The 22,104-nt window shown below is 41.5% G+C and overlaps 1 protein-coding gene across 1 annotated transcript in view; it reads right to left on the bottom strand.

Annotated features, from left to right (window-relative positions):
• Positions 1-11,460: 11,460 nt before the first annotated feature.
• The window catches only part of MCM9 (minichromosome maintenance 9 homologous recombination repair factor), a 97,700-nt gene continuing 87,056 nt past the window's right edge, over positions 11,461-22,104 (bottom strand). Inside the window, exons 12-13 of the mRNA XM_075862414.1 lie at positions 15,132-15,277; positions 11,461-13,114 (exon numbers count right to left, since the gene is read on the bottom strand). Coding sequence (XP_075718529.1) covers positions 11,743-13,114; positions 15,132-15,277 — 1,518 coding nt within the window. The 3' untranslated portion in view covers positions 11,461-11,742. The remainder of the gene's footprint in view (positions 13,115-15,131; positions 15,278-22,104) is intronic.

The raw sequence follows: 22,104 nt of genomic DNA, 5'->3' as shown, positions 1-22,104 counted from the left end.
AGGCTGGTCATTAAGGGGTTAAACAAGTGAAAGGGTTTAACATGTGCTAGAAGCAATGATTGTTTAGTATAGAGAAGAGTTGTAAGATTCCAGTCTCCTGCTAAAGCTGATTTATGAACTTATTAGCTGGATCCGGTCTGTCAGAGACACGCAGGACCCGCTCTCAGCCGAGCCGTCAGTTCAGATGAACTGATGGAATCGGCAGAGACAGAACGATACAGATTCTATATATACACAGGATACATAGAAGCTGTATCTTGAAAAGTAAACAAAAGTTGTAATAAAAGTTGTTTTGAAAGTTGCTTAAAAACACTAAATAGTCATTTAATTAAAATTTTTAAAAAAAGGTGTACATAGCCAAGTCATATGTATCCAAAAGCTCACCCCAGAAAAAAAACGAGCCCACACACCGCTCCATTGACGGAAAAATATTAAAATGTATAGCTCTCAAAATAATGCGACAACTTTTTTTTTTTGTAACAAATTGTTTTATTAACCTTTAGAAAGTTTTATAAATCCCCCCCTAAGAGTTAAAGGATACAAGTGAGTAAATTTAAAATTATGTATGAATCGTTATCGTTTTTCTACGTGGTATTTGGGAAAGTACTAGCAGATGACCTATGACTCATCATTTGGATAGTCTGATACTGTAGAAGTAGTTTTCACTAATGTAGTGTTCTTAAAGAGGCTCTGTCACCAGATTTTGCAACCCCTATCTGCTATTGCAGCAGATCGGCGCTGCAATGTAGATTACAGTAACGTTTTTATTTTTAAAAAACGAGCATTTTTGGCCAAGTTATGACCATTTTCGTATTTATGCAAATGAGGCTTGCAAAAGTACAACTGGGCGTGTTTAAAGTAAAAGTACAACTGGGCGTGTATTGTGTTCGTTACATCGGGGCGTGTTTACTACTTTTACTAGCTGGGCGTTGTGTATAGAAGTATCATCCACTTCTCTTCAGAACGCCCAGCTTCTGGCAGTGCAGATCTGTGACGTCACTCACAGGTCCTGCATCGTGTCGGCACCAGAGGCTACAGTTGATTCTGCAGCAGCATCAGCATTTGCAGGTAAGTAGCTACATCGACTTACCTGCAAACGCCGATGCTGCTGCAGAATCATCTGTAGCCTCTGGTGCCGATGTGTCCTGACACGATGCAGGACCTGTGAGTGACGTCACAGCGTGATCTCTGGAGAACACGCTGTGTCTGCACTGCCAGAAGCTGGGCGTTCTGAAGAGAAGTGGATGATACTTCTATACACAACGCCCAGCTAGTAAAAGTAGTAAACACGCCCCGATGTACGCACATAATACACGCCCAGTTGGACTTTTACTTTAAACACGTCCAGTTGTACTTTTGCAAGCCTCATTTGCATAAATACGAAAATGCTCATAACTTGGCCAAAAATGCTCGTTTTTTAAAAATAAAAACGTTACTGTAATCTACATTGCAGCGCCGATCTGCTGCAATAGCAGATAGGGGTTGCAAAATCTGGTGACAGAGCCTCTTTAAGAAACTAGTGAATGGCTATTTACAGAGTTGTCTGTTGTAACATGCACAATTTGCATTTGATCTATAGCTTTAGTTTCACCGTGTTTACTCGCTACCAGTATCATGAATGGCTTATTGATAAATCCCTGAGCTGTAGTGAATGTAAAAAAGGCCAACACCTCCCACTGATGATAAAATCCATTGCTCATATAATAGTAGGGTTGTGGATTAAGCGGAAACATTTTGGTCATTGATAGAAGTAACAGTAGAGACCCTGGAGAGATGATGCAGCCTGTATACATTATTAATTGTATTTTCTAGACTAACAGGAAACACAACGCACCCAATCCTCTGCTTACCTCACCACTTCACTCTAAAAGCCTGGCTCCTTCATAAACCAGCCAAATGGGAATCTATCATTTCATCGGATACATATCTAATGTGTAACGTAATATATGGGATTCAATTAGGGTCATGCCAGAGTTGCCTACAAAATCTGCAAGAGAACATTTATAGATCAACCTACAGGATAAAACTCACAAAACATAGTTAACAATTTGGGTATAAACTGGCCATAGATGTAACAAATATTAACAATATAATTAAAATATCCCTTTGCCGTTTACGGTTAGGAGTACTGCATTTTGTAATGTAAAGAATGTAAGACATTGTGGATTTCACTTGTGCATTTGTGTAACTGATGACTTATCACGTTAGGATTATTGCAGAACATGAGGTTTTAGGCCTTGCTCACACAGTGCAGATTTGATGCAGACTTTGCATGTATTTTTTAAGCCAAAAACAGCAACGGAAATGAAAACAAAAGAAACATATAAAGGAATGACGTGAAGTGTTTACTCTCCTGGATAGAATTCTGGTTTTGGCTTTATCCGCATCAAATCTGCCTTGTGTGAACAAGGCCTAAAGTTAGCTGTTGTAGCTGGGATTCAGAACATGGGCGTAATCACAACAGTGTGTACCCTTCAGTAAACCAATCCTGCATTATTAGGGCAGAAAAGATGAGGTCTTTGACCAGAAATAGATGGTTCTTAGTTGAGATTGCCTTTCCAAACAAAATGTTGTTTTATAGGTAATTTTCATTAGCTATGCAACTAATCTCTCAATTTGTAGGAGGGTGCTGAGTGCTTGGCGATAATTGAATGGGTGGCAGTTAACCCCTTGGAGACAAAATTTTTGCTTTTTCATTTTCATCCATCGCTGCATTCTTCTGTGAACATAGCCGGTTTTTTCACAAGATGGAGTTGTGGTTAATTACATTTCAGCATTATGAACTACATGATGCACTGGGAAACTGAAAAAAAAACAAAAAACTTTATGGGGGTGCAATGGGAAAAAAAACACAGCGATTCCACCGTTGTTCTTTCGGCTTTCGGTCTTGTTTTTACGGTGTTCAACCTTGTGGTAGAACTACATGTTAACTTTAACTCTGCAGGTCAATATGATTACAGCGATTCCAAATTTATATAGTTTTTTTCATGATGTACGGTACTACTTTTACAAAAGAAAAAATATATAAAAAAAATTTTGTCGCCATATTTTGAGAGCCATAACTTCTTTATTTTTTCGTCAAAGGAGCAGCGTGGGGGCTTCTTTTTTGTGGAGTGAGCTTTAGTTTATATTAGTAGCATTTAGGTGTGGTTGCGACTTTTTGATCACTTTTTATTCCATTTCTTTTTGGAAAACGAGGTGGCCAAAAAAACAGCAATGCCTTTCCATACTGCGTTTACCCTGCGTGTTAAATAATGGGATATTTTACTAGTTCAGACTTTTATGGACATGGTGATAGCAATTATATTTTTTTTTATTATTGCGGACCTCAGTTTTTAAAAAAACAAAAAAAAACAAACGTATTTATACTTTTAAAAAAATAAAAATAATGAAACAATTTTAAAATAACCATTATTTATTTGTTTTGTCCCCCTAGGGAACTTTACAATTTGATTGTTGTAATTTCCGACCACGCTGCTTCCGTAACTGCTATTCACTTCTATTGGAGTTACGGAAACAGAGTAGCTCAGCGAGCTATGCTGTTTTCTACATACATGGTCGGAAATTACAAGTCGCAGCGGGAACAGAGAAAGATAGAACGGGTTTCAGGGGGCCCTCAGGGAGATAGGTGCGGGTCCCAAAAGGTGGGACCACCTTTATGGCATATCCTGTGGATATGCCATAAATATCCCTGATGGGAACACCCTTTAATAGTAGAGCCCTGATGGCAGTCCTGGAAACCTTCAATAGGCCTCTGGCTGCTTATGGCAGCCGATCGGTACCCCACGTTTTTGTTGCGGAGGGGGGCGATTGGGAAACAAAGGGAGCTCCCTATCATGGTCGCTATTGACCATGGCATCTAAGGGGTTAAACAGCCGGGATCTGAGTCCTGAGCCTGCATCATATTGGGGTAGCGCACATCTGACGTAACTGTACGCTGGATCTCGTTGAGAAGTTAAAATTAATATATAATAGGTGGCAGTTAAAGTGAATATACACCTTTTATCATCATATCACTTTTAGGTCCAATATTCTGTACTTCTTAATATATCCTTCATAGTGGTGAGTGCATTGTTTATCTGATGCAGAGCTCCAAATCCCCTGCATAGACAGTTAAAGAGGCTCTGTCACCAGATTTTCAAACCCCTATCTCCTATTGCAGCAGATCGGCGCTGCAATGTAGATAACAGTAACATGTTTTTTTTTCCAAATACGAGCATTTTTGGCCAAGTTATGACCATTTTTATATTTATGCAAATGAGCCTTGTGAATGGAAGTGTATGATGCTGACGATTCGGCATCATCCACTTCGCTTCGTTACCACCCAGCTTCTGGGAGTTCTCAGACACACAGCGTGTCTTCGCGAGTCCGACGCGATGAAGTTCCTGTGGGAGGAAGTGAGTGACGTCACAGCGTGATCTCGCGAGGACACGCTGTGTGTCTGTGCACTGCCAGAAGCTGGGTGGTAACGAAGAGAAGTGGATGATGCCGATTCGTCAGCATCATACACTTCCATTCACAACGCCAAGCTAGTAAAACATGTAAAAACGCCCAGATGTACACACACAATACACGCCCACTTGGACATAACTTTAAACACGCCCAGTTGTACTTAAGAAAGGCTCAATTGCATAAATATAAAAATGGTCATAACTTGGCCAAAAATGCTCGTTTTTGAAAAAAACAAAACGTTACTGTTATCTACATTGCAGCGCCGATCTTCTGCAATAGGAGATAGGGGTTTGAAAATCTGGTGACAGAGCCTCTTTAAATAATACTTGAAGGTATGGGACTGGCAGACCTTTCTTCTTTTAAAGGGACATTTTATATCACTTGTTTATTTCCGTTAGCAAAAGTTAATGATATTGAAAGTAAATATTACAAAAGGCAAAAGTTAGCCAGCACCTACTAAAAATGATAAATAAATAAATCGCAGTGGCCTGATCGTCTGGCTATGGTTCTTTCCATTCACTCTATTACAGGGGGCATGTATTGTGTCTGTGGACAGCAAGCTAGAATTAAGGGAGACACCTAGTGGCCAGCGCTTTAGAGATATTTTTTTGTCGGAAAACAAAACTTTTGGTAAATAAAGTAAATTGCAGTCGTTACATTGGCCATCATATAGGAATAAGTTTGTTGAAACGACAGTGGCAATTTAAGCTTCCGACAGTTCAGGTGCTGATGTCACTTCTAGAGGCAGTTTGTTGCATCACTCACTATGGAGTATAAGCCATTTTTACACACTTGAGCATGCAGCGGCCCTGCTCTGTGAGTTTGCATTGCCTAACACTTCTTGACTGAGCGAATGGTATCCCTAGCAAATCAAAATTTTCACAAACTGACTTGCAGCAAAGGTGGCATCCTAGGAAAGTGCCACATTAAAAGTTACTGTAAAGGATCTGCCAGGCACAACTTCTGTGTATACGCCCATAGGTAATCAGTCTGCACCTGAGTCTGTCTCTGAGACTGACTCCATCTTCCACCAATCAGGATGGCAGGCTTAGGAGTGGGAGAGCCTATCGCAGCCTGGCCAGACGGAGCTAGCTCCCGCCCTCTGCCTATTTATACCTGCCTTTCCTGTTCCTCCTTTGCTTGTGATTCTTCTCGTGTGGTTTCCTGGCCCAGCTACAGCTTCTGACTATTTGATCCTACTCCATACTGACCCTGGCTTACTGACTACTCTCCTGCTCTGCGTTTGGTACCTCGTGCACTCCTGGTTTGACTCGGCTTGTTCACCACTCTTGTTGCTCACGCTGTTGCCGTGGGCAACTGCCCCATTTTCCTTAGCTTTGTGTACCCTTGTCTGTTTGTCTCATGCACTTACTGAGCGTAGGGACCGCCGCCCAGTTGTACCCCGTCGCCTAGGGCGGGTCGTTGCAAGTAGGCAGGGACAGAGTGGCGGGTAGATTAGGGCTCACTTGTCCGTATCCCTACCCCCATCATTAAAGTTACTGAACTTTTTAGTACGACCTATACTAATACCAATGATAGGCTATGGAGATGATATGGCTGTGGACTTGATTTTCTGCACCTCATTACAATGGGTGTGGCTGACACATCAGAACTCAAAAATTAGGAGCAGTGTTCCCATGCCTTTGGACATACAAGTTGTGCGTTTCTATGCAGGCGGGTTCAGAAGTAGGTATATAGGGGGAGATTTTTCAAACAGTCAAATTACAATTTTGGAATGTGTGTAAAGCTAAACACCACATTCCACTTTAAGAACATCATATCAACAGTCAAACATGGTGGGGGTAGTGTGATGGTCTGGGGGCTTCACTTCTGCAGGACCTGGACGACTTGTCGTAATAATGATGATGAAATCATTAATTCTGCTCTCTAAGGCCGGATTCAGACGAGCGTGTGCATTTTGTCAAGGCACTTGACAGCTCCGTGTGTCATCACCATATGATGCGCGGCTGCGTGCTTTTCGCGCAGCAGCCATCATAATGACACTCCGTTTGGATGTTTGTAAACAGAAAAGCACTTTTCCGTTTTCATTTATAGTTTTACTGCTGTTGACTTCAATGGGTGCGTGATGCGCGAAATACGCACAAAGAACGGACATGTCGTGAGCTTTACGCAGCGGACACACGCTGCGTAAAAATCACGGAACGGTCTGCACGGCCCCATAGACTAATATAGGTCCGTGCGACGGGTGTGAAAATCACGCACGTTGCACGGACGTATATCACGATTATCTGAATAAGCCCTAAAAGAAAATCCTGAAGGAGAATGTCTGTTCGTCAATGACTTGAAGCTGAAGCGCAGTTGGGTTATTCAGCAAGACATTGATCAGAAGCACACAAGCAAGTCCACCTCTGAATGGCTGAAAAGAAACACAATTAGGCCCTGTTCCCACAGAAAAATCTGCCTCAAAATTGCGTCTGGAATTTTGAGGCAGACTTTGACCTGCCTGCACGCCGTTTGCCGCGTTTTTCGGCCACGGCCATTAGGCGCCGCGGGCAAAATAACACAGCAAAAAACGCTTTATCTGCCTCCCATTGATGTCAATGGGAGGTCAGAGACGTAAACGCCCGAAGATAGGGCATGTCACTTTTTCCCACGAGCGGTTTTTACCGCTTGTGGGAAAGAAACGCCTCCACCTCCCATTGAAATCAATGGTAGGCGGTTTCGGACATTTTTCTGCGCGTTTTCCGAGTCAAAAAACGTGGCAAAAAACTCAGTGTGAACTCCCTCTTCGGGTTTTGGATTAGCCGAGTCAAAGTCCTGACTTGAATCCTATTGAGATGCTGTTATTGCAAACGTTTTATTACAGTTGTTACTGCCAAGGGTGGAAAAAAACAGTTATTAGGTTTTGGGGGCAAATAATTTCTCACATGGGTGATACAAGTATTTAATAAATCTTTCACCTTAATAAATGAAATAATCATTTAAAAGTAGCATTTTGTGTTTCTGTGTTGTCTTTATCTTGTGTATAAAATTTGTTGTATGCTCTAAAACATTTAAATGTGACAAATTAGCAAAAATAGAAGAAAATCGGGTGAGGGGCAAACACTTTCACAGCACTGTATTGTCTCTATACACATTTTTCTTTTTTTGCCTCAGGAGATAAGCCTCTGCTACAAGTGTCCGCCAGTGCCTTGTCTAGCTCTCCCCATTTGAAATAAACATGTAGGTTCGGCTGTGGTTCAGGGAATTAGTAGTGACTAGTAATTGGCTAAAAGCTATGTAAAGTGAATGGCCAACGTAAAGTAGTTTTCAAGCTTTCACAGTAAACTTTTCTAAAAGCTGAATATGGTGCTAAAATAACAAAAAAGCCTAAACTTAGCATATGAACGACATCTATGTTTGAACTTAGCAGTGCCGACAGGCCCTTGCCATCCCCGTTCTCTGTTTATATTGCTGCAGCAATGACGTAACGGACTAACACGTGACTGCTGCAGCGGAGCACGACTCATGATTTAAGATAAACAAAAAAAATTATACCACATCATTTTCCAGGGGAAAAATAATAAATCTGAACAAACTTATGAGCATACAGTAACTCTACATCGTTGGCAAGAACAGGAAAAAAACAGAGCGTTATCTAAAGTAAACCGGTGATCCTGCTGTGATTTACGACAGTAATTGAATCATTTTCCTAAATTGCTCATTTGAAAGTGCGATGTTGGAAAAATATGGGATAAAAATTGAATGGATGTGTACTCTATGTGAAATATCAACCTGATGTAAATATAAAAGCGAAAAGCTGTATTGAAACTATTGCCTTATGCCTTGCATACCTGCAAATTATTTAGGCTAAGTTCACATCTCGCTTTTACACTGCGCTCGGCATTAATGCCAAATGTATCCATAGCCTTTAGTGTACCTGACGTTTGTCAAAAGAGAGTGTCCCTTTGGTAAATGTTCATGTGGTATGTGTTGCATGCAATGCAAGATATACAGAAAAAAATACATACATCTGTTCACTGCATGGATGATAAAGCTTTACCAGAACGAGAATAGACAATACAGAAGTTTAATAATATTTGTCCAGGCCTAGAGTAGTCTGGCCTGTACAAGACTCATAAGGTGGCGTTTCCAGCAGTAGCTTTACAAATGTTGGCAAATGAACCTGTCCAGTGCCAACATCTGAAATTTAAATTAGGTGAGATCTTCGTTCTAGCTAGTGAATTTCAAATTGGCTACATTATTATTCAAGTATACCTTATAATTCAAGTATGCCACTTTGTAGCACTCCTTTATGGCACTACCTACAAGGGGGCAGTGTGACACTACCTACAAGAGGGCTGTGTGACACTACCTACAAGAGGGCTGTGTGACACTACCTACAAAGGGGCATCTGTGAGTGGCGGGCTGATGGTCATTTTAGTGAGGGTGGGGGGCTGATGGTCATTTTACTGTGAGTGGGGGGGCTGATGGCCATTTTACTGTGAGTGACGGGCGGATTGTCTTCAAGTTGTTTCCACCTCTGGCCTCCAATTGAAATTAATAGGAGGCATAAAATACATGCGGCGCCCGTTTGGTGCTTTTTTGCCTGCATCTTTTGCATTAGCTTCAACGGCAAAAAAAACAAACATCAAATAACACGGTCAATTCAAAATCTGCCCAAAAATTACTGAAGAATTCCTGACTTCAATGGGCACGTAGATGTGTGAAAACGCACTAATATAGGACATGCAGTGAGTTTCACGCAACGGACTCTCGCTGCGTGAAAACACCTGCATATGTGAACGGCCCCATTGAAATCAATGGGTCCGTGTGCTGCGCGTGATTTCCATGCGCAGAACACGGACGTTATTTACGTTTGTCTGAATGAGTCCTAAGAGTGTAATGCTTGTTATTAGCCATTTTCTGTCTCTCTCTCTAAACAATTTTTGGTAGGGGGTGCCCGGAGTAAAAAAGTTTTTCCCAGGGGGCCTCGATTCTGAAAAGGTTGGGAAACTGTCTTAAATAGTAAACCGACAAGCTCATCGCTAAAATAAAAAAAAAGTTTTAAACATTGCTTTGTAGCTCAGATTGTCAAAAAATAGTTCTTTGTATCAAGCGAACATCTTCGTTTCCATCTTTTCGCGGGTGGAGTTTTGTACCCTGAAGAATAGTTATCCTAGACGACCTCCTCAAAACATTTAAAACCAAGCTGGTTCACAACATGTGCATCGTCATCTTGAAGTGGCTGCACGTTTTATGCATCTTTCTTTCCTTTTCCATAAGGATGTAGCAACTATTCACTATTTATCTTATTCGAAATGTGAGAACCGATTTTATTTATGGTTACTGTTTTTTTTATTTTCATACAATTATTTAAAGAGGCTCTGTCACAACATTATAAGTTCCCTATCTCCTATATAAGGAGATCGGCGCTGTAATGTAGGTGACAGTAATGCTTTTTATTTAGAAAAACTATCTATCTTATAGAGGCTCTGTCACCAGATTTTGCAACCCCTATCTGCTATTGGAGAAGATAGGCGCTGCAATGTAGATTACAGTAACGTTTTTATTTTTAAAAAACAAGCATTTTTGGCCAAGTTATGACCATTTTTGTAGTTATGCAAATGAGGCTTGCAAAAGTCCAAGTGGGTGTGTTTAAAAGTAAAAGTCCAAGTGGGCGTGTATTAGGTGCGTACATCGGGGCGTTTTTAATACTTTCACTAGCTGGGCGCTCTGAAGAGAAGTAACATCCACTTCTCTTCAGAACGCCCAGCCCAGTAAGATCGACTTACCTGCAAACGCTGATGCTGCTGCAGAATCAACTGTAGCCTCTGGTGCCGATGTGGCCGTCACGATGCAGGACCTGTGAGTGACGTCACAGATCTGCACTGTCAGAAGCTGGGCGTTCTGAAGAGAAGAGGATGTTACTTCTCTTCAGAGCGCCCAGCTAGTGAAAGTATTAAAAACGCCCCGATGTACGCACATAATACACGCCCACTTGGACTTTTACTTTTAAACACACCCACTTGGACTTTTGCAAGCCTCATTTGCATAACTACAAAAATGGTCATAACTTGGCCAAAAATGCTCGTTTTTTAAAAATAAAAACGTTACTGTAATCTACATTGCAGCGCCTATCTGCTGCAATAGCAGATAGGGGTTGCAAAATCTGGTGACAGAGCCTCTTTAAACCACTTTATTAGCGATTTTTAGCTTTATGCTAATGAGTTTCTTAATGCCCAAGTGGGCGTGTTTTTACTTTTGACCAAGTGGGCGTTGTAGAGGAGTGTATGACGCTGACCAATCAGCCTCATGCACTCCTCTCCATTCATTTACTCAGCAGCATCGCGTTCTTACTAGAACGCGATGTGCAGCCACATAAACAGACATTAACGTTAATCCAGTGTCCTGATAATGAATATACATGACCTCCAGCCTGGACGTCATGTGTATTCAGAATCCTGACACTTCTCAATCTTTTCTGTGAGATTTCCAGCAAGGCAAACGAAATCTCGTTTACATCGTAATCTCGCAAGATTACGCGTGGCTTGCTGGAATCTCACAGAAAAGATTCAGAAGTGTCAGGATTCTGAATACACATGACGTCCATGCTGGAGGTCATGTATATATGGTTCTCTCAGATATAGCCAAAGTGAGACATACTGTAGCAACATAGGATCCGTAAAGACTGTGAATGGCCTTAGTAAAGATCATATGCCTGAAAAAAACTCTGGTTTGAGAGCCAATCTGAAATTTTCGAATTATCAGATTTTTTTTTTCCTTTTAGACTTGACTACAGTGTTCCAGTATCTTATAAGTTCTGAAAATACCATCTCTGGTCCAAAATGTATTTGTCACTCCTAAAATAGGTTGTCAATTATTAATAAGCCCACAGCAAAACAGAGGAGAACATTCCCAGACTACAGCAGTTAAACTTACCATGCAAAACCTTTTACAATGTGCGGGCCTACAAAGAAGGGCTTCCGTTGAATATAGTACAAAGTCGGATGGATGTATTACTGACACCAAGAATATAATGTAATTTAAATCAAATGTACAAAAGGGTTACGTAAAGATTAGAGTTTATTACAGTGATGTACCATGGCTCAGAAAACTTTTGCAGCTGACATACTTTATGATAAAACAACACAATTTGGTAGACCTCTTACCTGCTGTGCATTGTTCTCTGCGGTAAAGCCAGCGACATCTGAAAAGTACTGACAGCATAAAGTAAATAAACAGAAAATGGTACTACTCATCATGGACAAGTACTGCCACCTGCTGTACATACGTAGTACAGAAATGTCCTCCGAGAAAGAAGACTGAGACATTAGAATTTATTACTAATCATTTCAGCTCATTATTCCAATCGAAATCTAATGTTTCATCATCCAAGTCTGTGGTAGAAAAGAGAGATTTACATGTTACTGTAGTCTTACTAAAGGGTGGATCCAGCTGGAAGCATTTCCTTTTACCTCCTGAGCTCCGGTTCTCAGGAGACTTTGGGGCATCTTTGCAGGGGGCAGCGGGCACTTCTTTGTTTTCAGATGCCGACGTGAAAGAAAATTTTGACAACTTGGCAAGAGTACTAGAGGACACCTTTTTACAGTGTGAATCCTCTGCGGATTTATTTTCCTCACCTGGACATGCAGGAGAAGGTATTACATGATTTACAGTACCGGCTAGATCTTGGAGTCCTTGTTGTATGGTGGTAGCACCTGACAAGTCTTTTGTTTCCTTCTGAATCACTGGAAGAGAACTTCTCTGCTCTGTACTAAGTGATCCTCCTAGTAATCTCCGTAGTTTTCCTGCAGATTTGGACTTTGGCTGATCTTCAACACCCCCACTCCTGCTTTCCTTATGGACATTACATGTTTTTGTCTCATTGCCTTCTGTTTCAGTACAATGCACAAGTTTTGCCTTCTGTTTAAATGTAAACTTGGCTAGTTGGGCTAATCTGGCTAACATCTCTGGATCCTGTGTATCCGATCTCCCTTCTTCTGGATCAACCTGAACAAGACTTCTTTTCTTCCCGCGTGCAGGGGTACTATGTAGAGGAGCAGTGGACGTAAAATTATCACTATTTTCCCCACATTCCTTTGAACTAAGCGCACTTTTTAGAGACTTTTTATTCAACCGTTGCCATTTCTTTGAGACATGCTCGGTAATAATTTCATTTGGCAAATTATTTAGTCTTGTGTCAGTGGAATCTTTTCCTGGTTGTGTTTTTATCTCTGCTTCTCCTCCAGGAACCACACCTTTATCAATATCACGGATTTCTAGTCCTGGCTGCATTCCAGGCTGGTGTTTTATGTTTGTGTAACCTTCTGTAGCTTTGGAAATAGGAGACATTTCTAAGGACTGATGCTCTGATGAGATAGAATCAAACCACCCGAGACTTGAGTCGCTGCTTGTGCTGGCATGGCTCTTCGATAAATTCAATGTCCGTTCATTGCTGAGCTTATTGAAAGGTCCTGCTTGTGGATTACTTTTTGGGCTTTTAGTTCGTACTGGATCAAAAACATCTTTACATTTTGGATCACTACTCATTGTAGGTTCTGTTGAAGTCTGAATGGCTGAGCGTGTCATGGTTTCAGAATCTGAGTAAACCTTCTCAATCAAGTTGCCCGATTGTGAACTATGAGGTTGTACTTGATCATCCTCCAAGGGACAGTTGGAGATATTGGTGCTATTTTTGTCAGACTCTTGATTCTGCTGCCTGTACAGAAAAAGTTTGTTAAAGAAAGAGCTTAGATGCTATGAACAATTTCCACAACCTCCATAATAAGCATTTAGACTTATGCCTTAAAGGGAATGTATGGTCAGAAAATGTTATATTATTTAACTCAGGTTTGGATTCTACACATTTTTAACAAGAAATGTCGCTAGTTTCTTTTTAATTTTATACGTGACTATCCACTATAACTGATATTCTCTGTTCTCTGTAGTGCACTTGTCAGCATTGCTGTATTTATAGGCACAGGATGAGGAGAATCATCTCAATTTTTATCAGAGGGTGGGCAAAGTAATGACAGCTCTATTGTATTTCTGGAAGCCTAGATAAGGTAACCCAGCAACACTATATACTATACACAGACAAGGATCTGATTACAGCTCCTCTCCCAGAGTTCGGGAAGATTCATATAATCACTTAATGGAGACGGTAAAAATCTATGAGATTTCTATGTCAATTGACCTCCATTCATTTCAGCTGCCATAAAGCGCAAACACCCTGCTGCACTGACTACATAGAAAGTACAGGGCGGGCGTCTCTACAATATGGCGATCCTCAGGGAAGCTTTTACCAAGAAAAATAGCAACATAAAAAACCCCACATTATTTATTGTGTATATAGTGAAACCTAATTAATGAAACTAAAATTAAATATATGACACATTCCCTTTAAAGCAAACTGTCTTTTTATACAGTTTACCGCTTTACTACAGTACTTTTCTGCGCAAGGGGGGGGGGGCTGCGTGTGGCGCTTCGCACAAGGGGGGGGGGGGGAGGCTGTGTGTGGCGCTCCGCTCAAGGGGGGGGCCTGTGTGTGGCACTCCGTACAAGGGGGGTGGCGCTATCTACAGGGGTCTGTGTGTGGTGCGGTATACAACTGGGGCATTATTACTGTGTGGGGGCACTTTTATGGAGCCTAGCACTGAGGGATCATTATTACCATCTGGGGCACTGTGGATTACGAGTTTGTTAAGACTGGGATGGGGTATAGGTGTGGAGGGTGCTGGAAAAGCGAGAAACCTACATGTGTGTGTGACAAATTCTGCAGAGACGAGTCGCGGCTGGAATAAGTTGTCACAGTGGTCTGGGCTGATTGGAGAAAAAAGGGAAAGTGAACGACTAATTAGAGAAATCACCAAAATTAGTGTGGGAAAGCTACAAGCAGAGCAGTGATTGGCGAGTCACTCCTAGCACACTGCACAGGCAATGATTTTGTAATGTGGCCGTAAAAATTTTGGTCTGTCCACGATTTTTAGCGGAGTCGTCCAGAAATTACTGAAGTGCAGGTTGGCAACCTTGGTTTACTCCCACATCGAGATTGCGTCTTAGCTGTGCATAAATCCTTAACAGTTAAGCGAGCATCTATAGTCTTACAATTACAATCGGCCCTTTGAAGGCAACCATAAGGCTGATGTGGCCCTCGGTGAAAAGGCGTTTGACACCCCTGCCCTAGACGTTACCAGTTACCACCAGCACAGAACTTTGAAAATAAGCATTTTTCTTTCTCTTTTTTATATTGTGCCAAGTTTTTTTTACATAAATGATGCAATATTTCCACGTCAACTGCCAACAGTTTAGGGAAAACGAATTAACATAAGGCTGACATTTTGTGATGTGGAAAAAATATTCTGTAGTTCACTGGCACTGGGTGCTATAATATAGAATCTATACTGTAATAGTGAAGACAGGGAGCACAAAGGCTATACAATGTGCAGTTAGAGAACACATTTCAGACGCTTTTCTTTACTTCAAATAGAAAGAAAGCGTTAAGTGCTGTGTTCTATGTTAACCAAACACATTTTTCTTTTTAGCTGGGAGAATCAGCATGAAATATTGCGATGGGTTGGAAGACCCTAAGAGTTGAAGTATATGGAACCTGTTTAAAATTAAAACAATTAACCGACAGGAAACCAGCCTGTCTAGTCTACTGAAGGAAATCACCAATAGCAATATTGCAGTGCAAGTTTTTCTTTTCATCATGTTCTAGAAGAAAGCCTAGTTACCACTCCAGCCTTTGCAGTTCTTCTTGTAAAATGTTGTGAAGACCAAGCCTATCCAAGAGGAGCTCACACTGCATTTGGTACTGCTCCAGTGGATTTTCTGGGAACGCTGTATGAAGTGCATTCACCCCTCCAAGCAGAGCCCCTCCCTGAATAAAGGGAAAAATTAAACTATTAGCTGCAAAAATCAGTATAAAAAGGATTTACTGTAAGATCTGCACCACAACATCATCCATTGTCCATGATGATTATATAAAACATATATTCAGATATATCTTGGGAGAGATACATCGTACTCTGCAAAAGTCAGCGGCCTCCCCTTCCTTTCCAGCGAAAATGCCTTTTAAGTACAGTGCAAAAATAAAAAAAATCTCCCTGCTGCATACATGTTCAGGCACACAGGACATGATGTCAGGGCTTGCTAGGAGTTGTACTTTTGCAATAACTGGAGAGCCACAGATTGGAGACAGACATTCATATGAAATAAAACAGAACACATCTATACAATAGTGGCTCAAGATTAAAAAATAAATAAATTCCTATTCGTTCTTAACAGCAACCAAGGGTCTGTTTTTACCCATATTCCCTAGTGTAGAACATAAACACAGGACACAAAAGGTTAAGCAGATAAATAATCACTTAACCAATGGATGATCGAAGCACCCAATAAGATCCCCAAGACCATAAAGTTGGCCATACACATGAGAGAAGAGTCGGATGATCTGTATGAGGGCCCCCAGACTGTGCCCTGATGGCAGTTGCCAGGGAAAAAGAGGCGTTAAACACGTTGGGTTTCAACAGGTTCGATCCTCTGTTTCTGCGGGAACCATGACAGAGAGGTCTGGCATCGGCTTAAGGCCCTTTTACACTAGCCGATGATTGTTCCCGTTGGCAGCGATCAGCAGACAAACAAGCAAACGCGTCTCACAAGATGCAAACTGTATTGGAACGCACAATCGTATTAACGATCATTCAACATGCGGTTATTGTCGACTGAAACCCTGCCTATGTAAAACCACCCGTCTCCCCTCTCTCCAATGAAATAAATATGCATGCTCAGTAATGTCAAGTGCGTAGGTTTATGGTGATTTTGTTCACCATATAAGCCAGCGGCAAGATGAATGTGTGGCTTATTTGGTGCTTGGCAGCTGAACACTTCCTTCTCAAAAGGTACAGGTTTGATGGGATGCAGCTATATGCAGTATGTGCTTAAATTAACTCCCTCTGGTGGCCATTCTTGTATGCAATTTCATTTATACACATTACCTTTATATTGCTTTCATGGAGAGATCTAGCCTGTCAAAAGCAGGGAAAATGAAATGAAAATCACTTTAGACTTTGTACAGTCACCAGATGCCTTCTTGGTTATCTGCGCAGACTGCACCATAGAAAACCTGACATAACTATGCAAGCTCAAGGTGTTATTTGCCTGGTTCAAGTTGAAAATGATTTTAGACTTTTGAAGATGTAAAGTCCACTCCCATTTGAAACCCTGTCCAGGGACTCCTCTGATTTTGATATGGAGGTGTCAGAGAAAAGAACACGTCTCTAAGCTTATTCATTCATTAAGGATATGGAAATGAAGGAAAATGAAAATCCAGAAGATAGGTTTCCTGTGCCTGATGCCTTCCTTCTAAAGTCCAACCACCTGTACATCTATATCTTTCCTCCAGTTCCACTTATTCTGAGAAATATCTTAGAGGATAAGGCTCGAGCCATCAGGATTGCTCCATTTTGGCCCAGAAGGGCCTGGTTGTCAGAGTTGTGAGCTCTTTTGAAAGACATTTGTTTGCATCATCCTCTGAATCGGGATCTACTATCACATTACAGTCTGCATCATTAGAACCTGGGCAAGGTACATCTAACATAGAAACGGACCACATGACTATTCCAATGAGGACCTTTTTGACTAAGTCATTGGAGCCCTTCTTTCAGTTAGTAAACCTTCTACTCTTAGGCCCCATGCACACGTGTTTTTGCGGCCGCAATTCCCCCGAAAATCCACGGGAGAATTGCGGCCCCATTCTATTCTATGGGGCCATGCACACGACCGTAGTTTTTACGGTCCTTGCATGGCCCGGGAACCCGCACCGCAGAAAGAACGGGCATGTCCTATTACGGACATCTTCTGCGGTCCGGGCTCATTGAAAACAATGACGGCGGCCATGTGCATGTCGTACGATTTTCGGGCGGCCCGCGGCTGACAGTCCGCAGCCGCCCGACCCGAAAATCACGGCCGTGCACACGGCTACGGTCGTGTGCATGAGGCCTTAAAGTGTACAACAATCTGAAGAACATTTATTCAAGCCACCATACCTCGCCATCCACGATAGCACTTACTTCCTCTTAAGATTAACACTCTTAAGACCAAGGCCTGAATGTCACCTCTTAAAATGCCACATTCGAAGGGTGAATATTTTAATTTTTTTTATAATTTAGACAATTTTTTTTTCTTTTTGGGGCAGAGATAAAGCTTTAATGTAGTACCAAGATAAACAGTTTTTTTTTTTTTCATTTTTCAAAGGTTTTATGAAGGGGGAAATTTGGATATAGGGGGGAAAAAAATAATAGTTTAACCAATTTATGTCACCCAAAAAACCTGTGCAGTCTTCTTCGTGAACATAGATCACCATTTTTTTTTTCTGGCACGTCTCCTGCCTTTAGGTGGTATGTAGAATCTGCAAAGTACCCATGTACAGAAATGTTTACTGTTGCAGTAAGAATATATAGAGGACCTAAGGAGACAAACGCTAGTGACAGGTGTCGGGATTTGATATAACCTATATATATTCTATGGGTACATGTCACAGAAAATAGTCCCAAAAGGTGCGGGTGGGTTGGGGGAGATGTTTAAAATATTTTTTTTATTTCATTGGATTTTTTATTTTTATTATTTTTGTCTTGATTTTTACTATATTTTTATTTATTTTTTTCTATCTGGAGGAAGCTTGGATAACATAACACTAATGGGTTATGTATGGGGATATAAGGGTAGGGAATAATGAATATACAGATGTGTCCTCCCTTACTTTCTCTCTAAATCTGACAAAACCCAAGTTGTATGCAGCAAAATGTTAAACAAACACTTAAACGTATACGTCACAGCCATCCAGTGATCAAGTAAACGTTAAAGGGTAACGAAACGTAAAACAAACTTCTGACATGTCATAGTGACATGTCAGAAGTTTTGATTGGTGGGGGTCCAAGCACCGAGACCCCCACCAATCGCTAAAACGAAGCGGCAGAAGCGCTCGTGTGAGCACTAAGCCGCTTCGTTTCTGTTCGGCTTTTCCCGGAAATCAAGGTAGCAAATGTACATCGGATTTCCGGAAAAAAGCCGAACAGAAACGAAGCAGCTCAGCACTCACACGAGCGCTTCTGCTGCTTCGTTTTAGTGATTGGTGGGGGTCTCAGTGCTCGGACCACCACAAATCAAAACTTCTGACATGTCATTATGACATGTCAGAAGTCTGTTGAACGTTTAGCTGCCCTTTAAGCGCATACTTTTTATTTTATTTTTTTCAACATGGGAGTCTACGGGCGACAGATAGCATTTAGAGGAGGTATCAGTCGCCTATGGGCTCCCCTGTTAAAAAATCGTATACGTTGAATATATACTTTTTATTGCTGGATGGCTGTGACGGTTACCTCTGACGGATGATATCCGTTGGCGATCCGTTACCTAAAGACTCCCATGTTAAAAAATCATATATGTTTTTTTCTGGATGGCTGTCATGGATCACCCATAGACTCCCAAAATCGTATACATTTAACATATAAATTTTTTTTACTGGATGGCAAGAGATGGTATTGAATTGGTTACATGACAAACTGTATAACAACGCAATTCAAGAAAAAGTAAAAGGTAGACACATCTGTACTATACTAGTCCTCCATGAATTAGAATATCATCAAAAAGTTAATATATTTCAGTAATTCAATTCAAAAAGTGAAGCTCATATATTATATAGATTCATTACACACAGAGCGATCTATTTCCAGCATTTTTTTCTTTTAATGTTGATGATTATGGGAACAGTCACTGAAAAACCCCAATGCGGATTTCATTTTCCAGCAGGACTTGGCACCTGCCCACCCTGCCAAAAGTACCAATACCTGGTTTATTAACCACAGTATCACTGCGCTTGATTGGCCAGCAAACTCGCCTGATCTAAACTCCATAGAGAATCTATGGGGTATTGTCAAGAGGAAGATGAGAGACCCCAGACCAAACAATGCAGACGGGCTGAAGGCCGCTATCAAAGCAACCTGGGCTTCCATAACACCTCAGCAGTGCCACAGGCTGATCGCCTCCATGCCACGCCGCATTGATAACACCTCAGCAGTGCCACAGGCTGATCGCCTCCATGCCACGCCGCATTGATGCAGTAATTCATGCAGAGTCGGAGCCCCGACCAAGTATTGAGGGCATATACTGGACATACTTTTCAGTAGGCCTACAATTCGGTATTAAAAATCATTTTAGAAATTGGGCTTATATAATATTCTAAATTTTCTGAGACACTAAATTTGGGGTTTTCAGTAACTGTTAGCCGTAATCATCAACATTAGAAGAGAAAAATGCTGGCAATAGATCACTGTGTGTAATGAATCTATATAATATATAAGTTTCACTTTTTGAATTGAATTACTGAAATAAATTAACTTTTTGATGACATTCTAATTAATTGAGAAGGACTAGTATATACACTTTGTGAATAAAAGTAGAAAAAAAAGTTACGGTTATAAAAATACAATGTATGCATAGTTCTTTACACTTGCTGTATCAATCAGTCTCCTGTCTCAGGAAGTGAAGGAGGCTTTAAGACACAGGGCAGCGCCAAAAGTTGGCTTTGAAACAGTTTTTATAGTGAACGCCACCATGATTGGCTATTACGATGATCATGTGCCCAGAAACAGACACTATTGTGTCAGCTATCACTGGGCAGACGCTGGGGAAAATGTCACCATCGAGATCGTACATTTAGGTCTGTTCAAGGGAATACTATGTAGCTTTGTAAAAGGAACTTAGACTTAGGTGACAGCAGCACATACCCCGTGCAGCTGTCACATAAATCTAAATATTGTTGACGTCTAGAGGTTAAAGTACAGTTTTCATCCATCAATGCCTTAGAAGCGGAGTACTGAAGTTCTCGGGGCAATCTCTATTTAAGTGCCACATGCTCCTCATGGGATTCAGCCTTGTTCCTAAAACGTATCATTGATCCTTATTTTTTTACTCTAAGGCCACGTTCACACACAGCACAAGTAAAGCAGAATCTCTGACTGCTTTTTGCCTGTGTAAATTCTGTTGCGTTTTCGCAACAAGTGACACGCTGAGGAATTAAATTCCATTTAGAATGTCAATTTCCGACTGCTTTTTTTGTCGGTTTTATATGCATGTGTAGCGTCCATGCCGCGGGCTGTCCGGTTTACTTACCTCCCGACGCCCGCAGCCATGGACCCATGAGCGCTGGTCCCCATCTCCTTCCTAGGAGACACCAGCGCTCACTTCCGCTCTGATCCGCTGTGTCCCATAGGGTACACTCGTGCCTGCTCTTAAAGGGCCAGCACGTGCACATGAAAACAATCATCATCAACTCACATGATTTCCTGGACTATAAGAAGGCCTTTGCACTTCTGATCCTTGCCTGAGCGTTGTTTGTCATATCCTAGTTTGTCTAAGCAAATGGTCTCCTAGTGTTTTCCAGTTCCAGTGTTCCCTGTTCCTGTATCCTGTGCTATCCTGGTCAAGTGCCGTGCTGTAGTCGTGCTGTGCTGTATCTACGCCTGTCCTGCTACTCCACGCCTGATGTCTACCTGCTGCCTAGTCCCAGCCGAGCCGGCCTTGCTACTGTCCGTGCTGCCACAGGTACCCTATACGAACTATAGACTTTGACCTGCACCCTGTTGGCCAGCTGCCATACCGCCAAGGCGGTACGGCCCAGTGGGTCCACGAACCCTACGTGACAGTGTGTGGATGAGATTTGTTGAAATCTCATCTCATTTACTGCTACTGTAATATGCTGCAGAAGTTTTGCACAGAAAATCCGGTCAGAAATTCTGAAGTTTACGCTATGTGTTAACAGTGCCTATAGAATTACGAAAATCCAGCCCCTTATTTCTGTAATACTTTGCCCCTAGTAAAAGTGCCCAAGTCTCAAAAGCTTTCATGGCTTGAGGTCTCATGATTAAAGAGGCTCTGTCACCACATTATAAGTGGTCTATCTTGTACATGATGTGATCGGCGCTGTAATGTAGATTACAGCAGTGTTTTTTTATTTCGAAAAACGATCAGTTTTGACCGAGTTATGACCTATATTAGATTTATGCTAATAAGTTTCTCAATGGACAACTGGGCGTGTTTTACTATATGACCAAGTGGGCGTTGTACAGAGGAGTGTATGATGCTGACCAATTAGCGTCATACACTTCTCTCCATTCATTTACACTGCAGATAGCGATATAGCTATATCACTATGTGCAGCCACATACACAAACACTAACATTACTGCAGTGTCCTGACAATGAATATACATTACCTCCAGCCAGGACGTGATGTGTATTCAGAATCCTGACCACTTCTGTAGCGTCTCCGTGAGTTACAGAATAGAAGGCGTAGTCTCGCGAGATTACACTATAAGCTGTGCTGTAAATCACAGAGACGCTACAGAAGTGGTCAGGAGAATGAATACACATCACGTCCTGGCTGGAGGTAATGTATATTCATTGTCATGACACATGAGTAGCGTTATAGTGTGTTTATGTGGCTGCACATAGCAATATAGCTAGATCGCTATGTGCTGTGTAAATGAATGGAGAGAAGTGTATGATGCTGATTGGTCGCTGATTGGTCAGCGTCATACACTCCTCTGTACAACGCCCACTTGGTCATATAGTAAAACACGCCAGTTGTCCATTGAGAAACTCATTAGCATAAAGCTAAAGATTAACGGCTTGCTTCATTTGGCTAAAG

This window comes from Rhinoderma darwinii, chromosome 4 (genome assembly GCF_050947455.1).
Source record: "Rhinoderma darwinii isolate aRhiDar2 chromosome 4, aRhiDar2.hap1, whole genome shotgun sequence".
NCBI lineage: Eukaryota > Metazoa > Chordata > Amphibia > Anura > Rhinodermatidae > Rhinoderma > Rhinoderma darwinii.
The sequence above is the reverse complement of the archived record's forward strand: the minus strand, read 5'-3'. Positions and strand labels throughout refer to the sequence as shown.